Source organism: Thalia democratica, chromosome 8, assembly GCF_965202585.1.
Source record: "Thalia democratica chromosome 8, ktThaDemo2.hap1.1, whole genome shotgun sequence".
Classification (NCBI taxonomy): domain Eukaryota; kingdom Metazoa; phylum Chordata; class Thaliacea; order Salpida; family Salpidae; genus Thalia; species Thalia democratica.
In genome coordinates this window covers 11,158,458-11,170,917 of record NC_139172.1, presented here as the reverse complement: position 1 = coordinate 11,170,917, position 12,460 = coordinate 11,158,458, and the positions used below count along the sequence as shown (strand labels likewise).

The 12,460-nt window shown below is 23.9% G+C and overlaps 2 protein-coding genes across 4 annotated transcripts in view; one reads left to right on the top strand and one right to left on the bottom strand.

Annotated features, from left to right (window-relative positions):
• Positions 1 to 338: 338 nt before the first annotated feature.
• Positions 339 to 4,015, bottom strand: LOC145842786 (uncharacterized). The gene is made up of 5 exons (XM_082950267.1): positions 3,917 to 4,015; positions 2,982 to 3,093; positions 2,629 to 2,856; positions 820 to 956; positions 339 to 566 (listed from the first exon to the last, which is right to left on the bottom strand). The coding sequence occupies exons 1-5, from the start codon at positions 3,962 to 3,964 to the stop codon at positions 354 to 356; spliced, it is 738 nt and encodes a 245-aa protein (XP_082806393.1). The 5' UTR covers positions 3,965 to 4,015; the 3' UTR covers positions 339 to 353.
• A 4,958-nt stretch (positions 4,016 to 8,973) lies between these two features.
• The window catches only part of LOC145842104 (uncharacterized), a 74,776-nt gene continuing 71,289 nt past the window's right edge, over positions 8,974 to 12,460 (top strand). For all 3 annotated transcript variants that reach the window (XM_082949488.1, XM_082949486.1, XM_082949485.1), the window contains exons 1-2: positions 8,974 to 9,054; positions 12,388 to 12,449. In XM_082949488.1, coding sequence (XP_082805614.1) covers positions 12,425 to 12,449 — 25 coding nt within the window. In that variant the 5' untranslated portion in view covers positions 8,974 to 9,054; positions 12,388 to 12,424. The remainder of the gene's footprint in view (positions 9,055 to 12,387; positions 12,450 to 12,460) is intronic.

The window sequence follows — 12,460 nt, the reverse complement described above, 5'->3', positions numbered from 1 at the left end:
TTATTACTAGAAAGAAGCTTGAAGGAATCTGCAGTGCTTTGACTTCTTTAAAATAAAAATTTTTATTTATTTATATTTACTCAAATAAAATTTAGTTATCTTAAAATAACACCAATATATTTTTTAGACTAAAATATAAAAATTTACTCTTATTCAAAGAAAATTTAAGGCTGCAGATTCATTCAAGCTACACCCTTGTTTTGCTGTATTAGCTAAAATAAATATAAAAACAAGCATTGATCTACAATGCTTTTAAAAATCTGAAACAACAACTAGTTGGTCAAATAATATGGGCAGTGATGTTAGCACTTAATTAATAAAAGGATTGAATAAATATTTTAAACTTTGATCCATTATTTACATAAATAAAAAAATTGCACTTTTCCTTCGATCGTTTTTCCATTATGACATAAAAACTTTACTTGACGAAAATCGCCTAAGCTTAATTTGTATGAAGTTTGATTTCTACAAAGTTTTCTGTCTATTTTAATGGAATACTTGCACCCTTCATTCCTCAATACAAACTTTTTCTTTGAACTTACTATCTTCTTACACTTTTTAGATTTCTAAAAGAATTAAAAATTTATTAAAATTTTTAGCTAAAAATGTTTGCAAAGTATTTGAGTCTACTTGATAATTAAAAAATAATTTGATTAGTTTTCGGTTGTTGAAATTTAATAAAGGTTATGTTTACAAAACTCTTGCTTCTATATTGGACAACTTTAATTTGTTCTTAACGAAAAAAAGTATACTTTTGATGCTTCTTTTTCAAATTTCATATGATAAAAAAAAATTTATAGTGTTAAAAAATACACAAACTTTTTTAGAAGAAAATATAGTAGCGCAAATTTTAAGTTTAGAGCTTCTTGACTTTGTTTTTGTTCTATCAGCTTTGCATTCATAGTTATTTTTACAGTCTGATTGAGCTTCTAAAGTAGTAGTTCTTATTTTGTTACCTGAAAAAGGCAATGGTTATTAAATTTAGTGTTTATAAAATTAATTTTAGTTTTAGGCTAAAATTAAACGTCTGAAACCCTGATGCAATCAAATTTCTTAAGCAGAGTAAGCCAAAGGGTCAATCTTGCATGAGAGCTGTTTTAGTAAGTCTGTGGGAAATAAACAATAGATGGGCAAAGGGGCGGTTATAAGATCTTTAAATGAACAAAAATAATTAAAATATTAGCTAAATATTTTTTTCTTTTCCTTCGGTAAATTTTAGAAAGAAACTGTTTAAGTAGAAAGTTGTTAAATAATATTACTTTACGTTAAATATTTTTAATTAGTAAGTTTAATGTTTATAGAATACCAAAAAAAAATTATTGACACTTGAAATGTTTTTTATTTGATGGTCTGTAAAAGAACAATATTATTGTAATTTCTTTAACATATATTAATATAAAAGCTATGTTAAGTTTTTAGGTAGTTATTTTAACAATTTTTAGTAGTTAAATTAAAATATATTTTAATTGTAAAATCGTAAAAATGTACTGTTTTGACATCAAGATTGGCACACAATCTAGCTGCTCTTTGTAACCCAAAAGCTTAGAAAAAACTAATTTACACAGTTATTGTTTAATGTCGCACAAAATATAATTGAAATTAGAACCAAGTTTATTTTCTGTTCTAGATTTTTAAAATATAACAAAACACATTTAACTTTTTAAAATTTATTTGAGATCTTTCATAGTAAGTCTTATCAAAAATTGTATCGTACTAAATTGAACTGAATTGAAATTTAAATAAGATTATGTTGTAGTTTAAAGTTTTAAAATATAAAATGACGTAATGATCGAATTTAAAAACTAACTAAATGCTTATAGTACTGGAGAACTTTGCTGTACTAATAAACTTCGTTAGATTATAATCAAACTAAAATAAACCAGCGATAAATTTGAAAATAGAACTACACTTTAAAAAATAATTTTACGAGAAACTATTTACTTTGAAATTAATTCATATAAGGATTTAAAAAGCCTAGTTTGGTTTACAAACTTTTTATGCTTACATAAACTGGGCCTTAAAGATTGAATGCATAAGGAAAAAAGCTGTTCTAGATTTGAATGGTTCTTTTTATAGATCTTAAAAGCTTATTAAAGTAGTTAAATCTTATTTATTTGCAATAAAGCTATGGACTTCACTGTAATAATACTACAAAAACTTATTGGAAGATAAGTTACAAGATATAGTTACATTTTGGGATCTACCAATTCCATAAAGTTAGGAACTGACAGGATCTGGTTCTGTTTAAAAATTAAGTCCCAGCCAGATCCGGATCAAGATAATTAATAATGATAAAAGTATTAATGTTAAATCAAACTTCGAATTTTTTTTAAATCTTTTTATTATCTAAAATAGGAATGGAAAATTGTTCTAGTCTATAGGCTAGATTTACCATATCTTAGCAAAAAAAGTTAGATTTGATAGATCGCTAGCTACATTTGAAATACTAGATATAATACACTCGTTCGAGAATCAATTATTTTTGTTGAAAATCAGGTAATTTAGTCGATGAAATTGAAAAACCCTGATCTAGAACTCAAACATACTTAATAAATTGTTTTTTATAATTAAAGTACAACTTATACACCTTTAAGAATTTTAGATTTTGTTTTTAAACTTTTTTCTTACTTTTATCGCATCTCCAATTTATATAAGGGCAGTTGTTTAAATCCTTTGCAAAACTAGGCTTGGGATTTTTACATTTTTTAGGAGGTTTCAGGTTAATCTTTTGACAAGTATGTCTTTTACACACAATTTTACTTGACAAACACTGGCATTCATCAAAATTTCTTTTAAACTTTTTTCCTTCTTCGTATAACTCACCACCATCGCGACAAGCAGGTAAAAGGTGTTTTACTGTAAATATTTTAACAATCTATAAATTAGTTTATTTGAAAGGGTTTTCATTAGTATAGATATAGTACAGTATTAGTATTAGTTTTAAAATACATAAGATAAAATACAAAGATGTATAAACTAACAAGTACAACTTCCTTCATAGCATAAAAAATCGCTCGGACATTGTTTATTATATTGGCAAATTTTTTTTTCAGATTTTGAAACTTCTCGTATGGTTATAAACTTTCCTTCTACCTGTATTAAGTAAAACAATTTTACTAAGCTACCTTAAAAATGGAATTAAAATGATGGAATGAAGGTAACCTGCCTCTTTTGGTTTTGAAAACTGGAAAGTTTTTGAAAATTTGACTAAATAGAAAATAAAAAATGGTAAGGAACCATTAGAAACCACTGTATCAGTCTTTGAAAAAACACTAACATTAAAAAGATCCTTCGTTTATTAACTAAACATCATCAATTCTGTAGAAACCAAAAACATATACGAGCAACTAGAGAAATTTACTTACTTATAAAATTTCTCTAGTTGCTATTATATATTTTTGTTTTCAAACATACGTCAAAACTTTATTTCATCAGTATAAATTAGTAGCTTATATTTTGTTTAGCTTATATTTTGTAAAAAAAGATAATACCAAAAAATACTACGACTTGTAAAAGACTGCCGATCCCTGTTTTAGTCGAATACAACACAAACAAAGTCAAAAAAAAAATTATATACCTAATTGTACTAAAAATTTAGTTAAAACTAATTTTTAGCACTAAAACATACAAAATAAAATGTTTTTATACTATTTAATTTACATAAAACAAAAAGTACAACATTTATCATATATTTCGTTTAAAAGACTTTATTAGCAATTAATTTTTACAAAAGTTTTAATAATTATCAATTAAAGCATTTACAAAATTGCACAATATTTAAATACTTATTAAATTTTTCAAATACTATAAATTTATTATAAAACATTATTCCTTAAAAATAGTGTCACAAATAGTGTGTATGTCTTAGTTAATACAGTCCGCGTAATCAAAAACTCTATAACTTAGTATAACTTACCAACAAAATTGTTGTTAAATAAAAAACCTCAAACAAGTTGATTTTCATTGTTAAATAGTGTTAAAATTTTATATTGCAAGTAGAATAGTATAATTCCTGTATAAATTTCTATTTAACTGAAAGAATTTTCGAGCAAGCTTTTATAATAAACGTACAACAAAACAAAGTAAGTTTATTTATGAGAAAGAGAAAGGAATTTATACCACAAAAATTTCAAAATAGATTTCTTTTTCAAAATGAACTTATTAGGTTTGTGTTCTATTTATTTGCCTGAATTGACCGGGGAATTATTGCGTCTATTATCATAAAAGTTTTTATTACATGCTTAAGTTATATTTTTAAGCACTTTAGAAAAAAAAGCTTGAATTTTAGTATTTTTTTTGTATATATCTACTTTAGTAATTATTCGGATGTAATTTTATTGAGAAAATTGATGACTTGTTTAATACTTACACAAATGAGATCAACTGTTTTAAATATTTATTGTTTTTTGAACAAAATTACGTATACTTATAATTCATAAGTAATACTAAAGCTTTTTTTAATCAATTGCTTTTTGGAAGAAAAAAAAAAACAATAATTAGAAAGCAGTTTAATTGAAAAAAAATTATAAACATTAAACTCTAAATTTTTGAAAACATTCTTTGAAACGTGAAATAAAAACACTAACTTTCAGCATTGATAAAAGCTTGATCTAAACTTTAATATGAACTTTTCATTTTATAAATAAAATAATTTTACTTTTAAGCTATTTTTTTACTTTAAACTTTAAAATTATATTTATACAACACTGTCAATGTTACCATAAATTAATTTGAGTAATAATATTTATCTATTAACAATAAACATGAAGACAGATTCGATTTTTAATTTATAATTTTATAAAGTACATTTAAAATATTATATTTAACATTTAAAAGTATTTTATAAAAGTATTTAATAAACCTTAAAACAGTGACATAAAAGAGCAACAAATAAAAAACATATTTTATACGTCAGCGATTCTTTTGGTCAAAAACAATTCGTCAGTTGCGTACGTATGTAGGTTTAATGGAAACTGAAACTTTAAAGTGTAAATTATTTAAGTCTTCTTACTAAATAAATAAGTAAGTAAAACGAAATTTATAGCTTACAAATTTTTATAAAACAATTATATCTCAACTATTTAAGAACAAAAAATTTGAATTAAAGTTTATAAATTTTAGTAATTTATTCTTTACAAACAAACAAGTTTGCATAAATTAATAACATTTTTGTTGCTATATAAGTTAATATTATACATAAGAAAGATAAAAAATTTGACCTTTAGCAAATTCATATCTTATAATTGTAATGTTGTTGTTGTTGTTGTTGTTAAAACTTAAATAAAGATATTTAAACATAATTTTTAATTGCTTATAAATTTTAACATCTTATTTTTTTATTACTCACAAAAGCATGTCTATATTAAATATGTCTAAAACATAATTTTATAGTTTTCTTGCATTTACTACAAACATTAATCTTTCATTAACTTTGTAAAGTTTTTATTTTATGACTAATAAAATTTCGGAACCAATAAAATATTTTCGTACAAAAAGAGTTGTTTTTAGACAATTTTCACAAGTTTCATTCTGCTATTTAAAAAATTTAGATGTATATTACTTTTGAAACATTTTTTAATTTTTTAACAAGGTTCAGATATAGAAAAAAAATTAGTACAAAAGTCGATAACAAATAATTTCTTAGACTGAAAAATATAGATAAAATTGTTTTATAAATCATCATAAGTTTTTCGGGTGATTTTGTGAATTTTTTCTATATGTTCTATCTACATTTAATAAAAATACAAAGATAGTTTAAGAATATGTAGTAATGTATTACTCTCGTAACTAAAGAAGTTTCTTCAAATTAATTGAAAAAAGTTAAACCAGTACTTAAACTAATACACAAAAATAGAAATTAAAAGCATCTCGATACGTACTTTTTTTTATTACGGTGTATTTCGATTTAAACAAGTTTGGGTATACAATTTGAAGGTGCCTTGTATAATATCATTGACTGCATAACTATCTGCAGAACACGTTTAGAGAAAGGTAGGATCGCATATTTTTTGTTAGTAAGTTATCATATCTTGCAGCGTCAACAGTATATACGATTTCAAACTATCTAGTATATTTTATCACTATTTTTTAACGTTGAACATTTTTTTTATATAGCTGCATTTCTACGCAAATTTATATAAATGTTTTCATATAAAAATTGGTATTTAATAAAACTAAAACTATCAATAATATTTTATACAAGCTAAAATTGAATTTATTTTTAGTTAAATATTTTTGACTATCATTTAAAGAGCAAATATGTCACTTTTTTGTACATGGAGTTATTTTTATTTCAAGGATTCTTATAACAAAAGCTGAGGAATTTGAAGTAGTTGTATTCGTTGTGACATCACTAAAAGTTTATACTTGAAAACAAATTTGTTTTGATATGACTAATTATAGATAGTCTTTTATTATTGTTTTTCGCTTGTAATTTGTTTTTATATAATCAAAATGGTTTTAAACTTTTTTGAAAAATAAGAACTTTAAAGGTTTAAAAAATTAATAAAATATATTACAACGTAATACTCAATCAACGATACTCTGTTGAAAGAGATTTTATTTAAGCTTTTTATACTTTTTGAGCACAATAAAAAGGATAAATTAGCACTGAAACAATAAGCGACTTTACTTTAAAAGTTTCTACGTTTTGCATACAAAAGTAAGTTTGCAGTAAATTTTTCAAACATATCCATTTAATTTTACTTGTCAGAAGGTGTCAAGTATGCACAAAAAGTATTTTTTTTCACGGATGTCATTTTCGCATGCGCTGCACTTTTGCGCGGCACCTGATTTGCACTGATATTTTTATGACACTAAAAAAAAACTTAAAATAAAATTTAATAAAAAACAGCTCATACTAAAATTAAATTCTAATTAAAATCGATTAACACCTTATTTAAATATTAAATCTATCAAAATATTGTATACCGACATTCAAAAAGCATTCGACTCAGTTTCAAAGCAAAGGTTGTTACCAAATTGAAAAATAAAAGTTTGCAGATGAAGCTTAATCTTAATCTTAATAATTATATTAATTATTACAAATTATACATAAAAATTAACTTTTGATAATACTTACCAATGGTAAAATACAAGAAAACTAAAATTAAATCCTAATAAATGTAAAAACGTTAACATCGATAAACGCAAGCCTAGCCCTTATGAAATCGTATCTAATAAGACTTATTACCCATAGAATTTAAAGACTTAGGAATATATAAATTTCAAAATTTAAAACGTTTTGCATACACATAGTTTTGCATACAAATTAACATCGATATCATCCTATCAAATACTAAGAGATTGTCTATTTATCACAATTACTACTTTTAAGAAATTATTTACGCTATATGTTCGTCGTAAGCTATAGTACAATACTCCACTTTGGCCCCCTTTTCTTAAAAAAGACAGCAACAAAATTGAGAATATACAAAAAACTTAGCTCGTTTAGAATTTAGTCGTTGTAACATTTCCAACTTATCATATCAAGAAAGATTTACTAAACTTGGGTTTAAGTCTCTTGAGCACACTGAAGTGTAAAAAAAATTAATTTTAGTTAATATTTCAAGCACTAGTAGTTTAAGCAATTCATTTTAACAAACAGTATAGAGATGGAAATTTGCTTTAGACTCTAGATTATAGAAGATGGAAATTTGTTTTAATAACTATTTTAAAAATTGTAAGTGGTAAACATGTCTGATCGACGGGCCTGTTAGCGCCGGCGGGAGTGACTGACTGAGAGTTACAAGCTGTCGGCTAGTGCCCTTTCTATAAATCGCATACAATAACGTCTAACCGGTGCACTAATTTTAATTAATTTATAAAACTTTATATAAAATTATTAAATTTAAATACCTGCTAAAATTATTATTTACTAAGTCTTATAAATAACTATATATTGCTAATATAACGTTAACTATAAACTTAATAGTAACTGCAACTTATTATCAGTGTTAGGTAACCAGTATTTTTTAAACTTTACTAAATTTATAAAAAAATTATATTAGTTAGTCAGCATCTATATTTATTTTGTAAATAACTTTATATTACTACTATTATCTTAACTATACAATTGATTAACAGGCTTAGGTACCCAGTATTTTTAAAACTTTTCTTACTTTATTGAAATCTTAAACTAATTGTTTATTATCTATATGATTGCTTGTTTAGTTAAAAAATATTAATAACTATTATAACCTACAAAATAAAACAACAAAGAACTTAAATTAATCAAATGAAGTAATCAATACAAAATGTAAAACCCACGCTTTCTAAAATTCGATACAAGTATAACAGAAGCGCTTTACTAGTGATTTTTAACCTGGGTTAAATTTACTCTTTGGGGTAAAAACAAACAAAAAAAACTAGGTATTAAGAAGAAAAAACTTTAAAAAAAAGTTTAAAACTAAGCAATGCTGAAATTCTGCATTTACAAAGCAATAGTTTTGCTAAATAAGACACCACATGATATAGTTTCGTGCGAAGAAGCAAAAGAAAATCGATAAAAACTTAAAAATGTAATTTAAGTAAGATAGCTGCCAGTATATTTTGGTAAATACACCTAAAAACTCAAAAGAAGTTACTATTAATGATAACAATTTGTTAATAAATTTTGTTCCCTGCGGCTTCTCCTTAAAATACATAAACCTTATATCAAATATGACAATTTAAATGCTTCAAAAAAGTTTTCGACTACTCAACTTGAAATAATGTGTAGTGCTTTTTCTAATAGTTATATCCTTAATAAACAAATTAAAGAACATTCTTTTAATTTTTCATGCATTGTCTTCGACTTCTTGGTCAAAAAAAAAAAGCCAAGTTATTTCGTTGTAGACCAGACTTCAAATGTTTAAAACTATTTTGGAGTATTTTATTCATTTAAAGTCATAATAATTACTCATGCGTTCAATTCTAAAATGCTGTTAATTTGAAATTGCTTATGAACAGTTAAGATATCTTGTTTGTTTGTTAGTTTAGGTTGCTAGTATAGTTTTATTTTTGTGTTTGAAACCACTCACTATCTACATCATTGTCGTAAAGAATGTCAAATAGGTACTGTTAAGTAAACTGAACTTATTTTAGTTATCTAAATTATGTTTTCTAAATAATAAGGTTATAATAGTATATTCTAATAATCTTATTTGTTTAGATATCTTTTTTTTTTTAAGGAAGAAATTTTCTAATTAACATATTAGTATAACTAGCATATAAGTGTAGTTTAAATAATTATAGTTATTACAATATTAGTATAACTAACATATTGACAACTAACTATTATTTTTAAACATATGTTTTAATTATACAAAAAAGCTAAACTAATAGCCCTTAAATAGCTGTCCAATGAAACAATAACCAGAACACTTTAGTTGCAAAGCTTTCGTCCTTTATTAGACATTTTCAATGCAAAAATACGGCTTATTGAATATATTGAATAAGCCGTATTTTTGCATTGAAAATGTCTAATAAAGGACGAAAGCTTTGCAACTAAAGTGTTCTGGTTATTGTTTCATTGGACAGCTATTTAAGGGCTATTAGTTTAGCTTTTTTGTATTTGAAAATTTAAGTATAGCTTTGTCTGAAACAATAGTTAATTGGAGTTGTTTTTTGACCCCGGATTACGGCTTACCTGTTTTCTTAATGTTTTAATTATGTTATAAAGACATTTGTGTATTTTCCCAATATACTTTGATTAAAACTCTTGAACATAGGTAATCTTTAGTACACTTATATAAGTTTGTATCTGTGTGAAAAATAAATTAAATCAGATTTGTTTATAAAAGTATATAAAAAAAAGTATTTTTCTTACCTGTGTGTGACCTAAATAATTTGGCTAACCCCTAGCAATTGTTTTATAGGAGACTATGGTAAAGTTTTAACTTGGTAATTACAAATAGCTATAGGATGATGTCGCACCAATATGAAGCTGAATTTGTATTATATTCAATATCTTTTTTAACCATAGTTATAGGCTAAACTTTTATATTTTATAAATACATAAATACAACTAAGCTTATTTATCATAAGCTAATAAAAGTTAAATATTTGATTGCTTTTATTTTCGATATAAATCTATTATACTTATACAATATTTGATGTTGATTACAAAATTGTAAAATAAAATCAATTAAATATTTTAGTTTTTAATAAATAAATTTAATTCTTACTATATGTTTATATAGCTTGTTAAAACTAAGTATCTTTTAGATTAAACATATTAGCCTTAAAACATTGATTTTTAGCCTAAAATTATGGTTAAAAAAGACATCAAATATTTTTTTATAAGGTAGAAAAAAATCAGAACTCACTCTACCCTCTGCAACAATGAACAATGCAAATATAATACAATATTCGTTTGATATTGGTGCAACATAATCTTAGGTAATTACCTTAAACTTTTTAACAATTGAAATGCTGATAGTAAAAAAAAAACGTTTTAACGATTTTATTCGAAATATAGAAGCAAATTGTTAAAAAACACAAATAAATATTAAAAAAAGGATATATACCCTTCTGAATATCAAATTGATTTTAGTAGGATTTTTTTGGTATACTGTTTTCAACTTCTACTGTATATAGCTAAAACAAAATTACAATATTATTTATATTTAAAAGTTTGATGTTTACAAAGTTACATGATAAATCATAATTTTTATTTTATTATGCAGGCTAGTTTAAAATTGTTTCTGAATCTTAGGCTAGTTATTAAATTGAAACTCAATCATATTCTTAAAAAATCATATTTATTAAATCTTAAGTCCTTTTGTTAAATTATTATTTTAAAATATTAAACCTGATAAACTGTAAACTAATTAAACTTTAGCTGTTACATCCTCTAAATTTGTCTCCTAAGTTCAGGCTAGTTTTGGATGCACATCTTATCAAGGGATAGTTAAAGGATATTTAAAGGATAGTTCTGAATAATAAGTGTTGCGCAGCAAAAATAGTCATACAAAACTTATGGTTTTCATTTGTTAAGATGCCATCTAGTTTTGGTCACTCAGCATGAATTTTTTATTTCAAAAAGTTGCAATCCTATAAAACTAAAAATAATATTAACTTTAATACCATATTTAGAACTTCTTAACTAAGGTAGAATCTATATTTAAAAAAAAGTAATATATAAGTTTATGAAAGTAAAACTTATGAATGAAGTAACTGTCTATGTCTACTACTGTCTTAAATTTGCTCTATATAATGTAAACAAAAGTCAGTTTTTCTATAATTGGTATTAAATCATTATTAGCAGGGTTGCCACACACTCAAATTGCTCAGCTCAGGCTAATTTAAACTTTTATGTAAAACTCGAGATTAATTGGTTTGTTTTTGAGAAATTCAGGTCAGTTTGTATTATTTTCCAAATCTCAGGCTAGTTTTCTTAACTCTTTTTTATTTTTTTGAATAATGGTTTTATTAAGTCTTTTTGTTAGTAATTTGATAATTTAATTTATTTTTAGCTTGATTATTATTGTTTTTTCAGTTTTGACTTGTTTTTTTCAATTGGTTTTAGAAGTACATTTTTCTTAAAAAAAGCTCAATAACAGATACAAACAATATGATAACTAACTTACTCTGTAAAATATTAGCATCTGAATAAGAACTAATAGATAAGAACTTAGGGGGTGGGGTACCGCATTAGAAAATTAAAAGCATTGGTCCATATGTGCAAGCTTAATGTGTTTATAGTTAAAAGTTACTTTTAATAGAACTAAAAAAACTCTATTGATTATTGAGATATAGTTAGTTTTAAAAAAGTTTTCAATACAAATATCTGAAAAACTATGATAGCTAATTTTTCTGGATAAAAAAATAACTTAATTAAATTCTATGTCCTTCTACATTTTAAAAATAACTTACTGTTTTAAGGTAATATTCTTTAGAACATTTCAAACAACTTGTAAAAAGCAGGCTGAAAAAAGTTTGAAATAGTTTAAAAAATCTGCTTACTAAAAGTTTTTCATAATTGAAATGGCTAAAAAAATGTAGGAATAGATAGTTTTCTATAGAAATAGTCTTATTTTCCTTTTCAGTATGTGTCTCTGTTAAAAGCCTATAACTCTTTTTTTTCAAATGTTTATATGATTATCTGATTTCCTATAAAGCTGTTGTTATTTAAACAATTATTAACTATTGTATAATTTATAGTTTCTGTGTTTAAAGACATTAAAAATTTATAAAATTTAAGTTTTTTAATAAATGTATTTCAATTGTTTTGTTGCTAAATATGTAGTTTATTTGAGATATATAAATTCTTCATCTAAATCCAGTGCTTTATTCTTTCCTTTAGACCTAAAAATAGTTGATTAGAAGCTTATATTATGATTTAATCTTTTTACTTGACTTTTTTAATATTTTAAGTTATTTTATTAATAAAAAAAAAATCCTCAGGTTTCCGTTTCTGTAAAACAAATCAATAAGAAGAAGAATGGAGGCTATAGTTATACAAAAAGGTTGCAGCGTA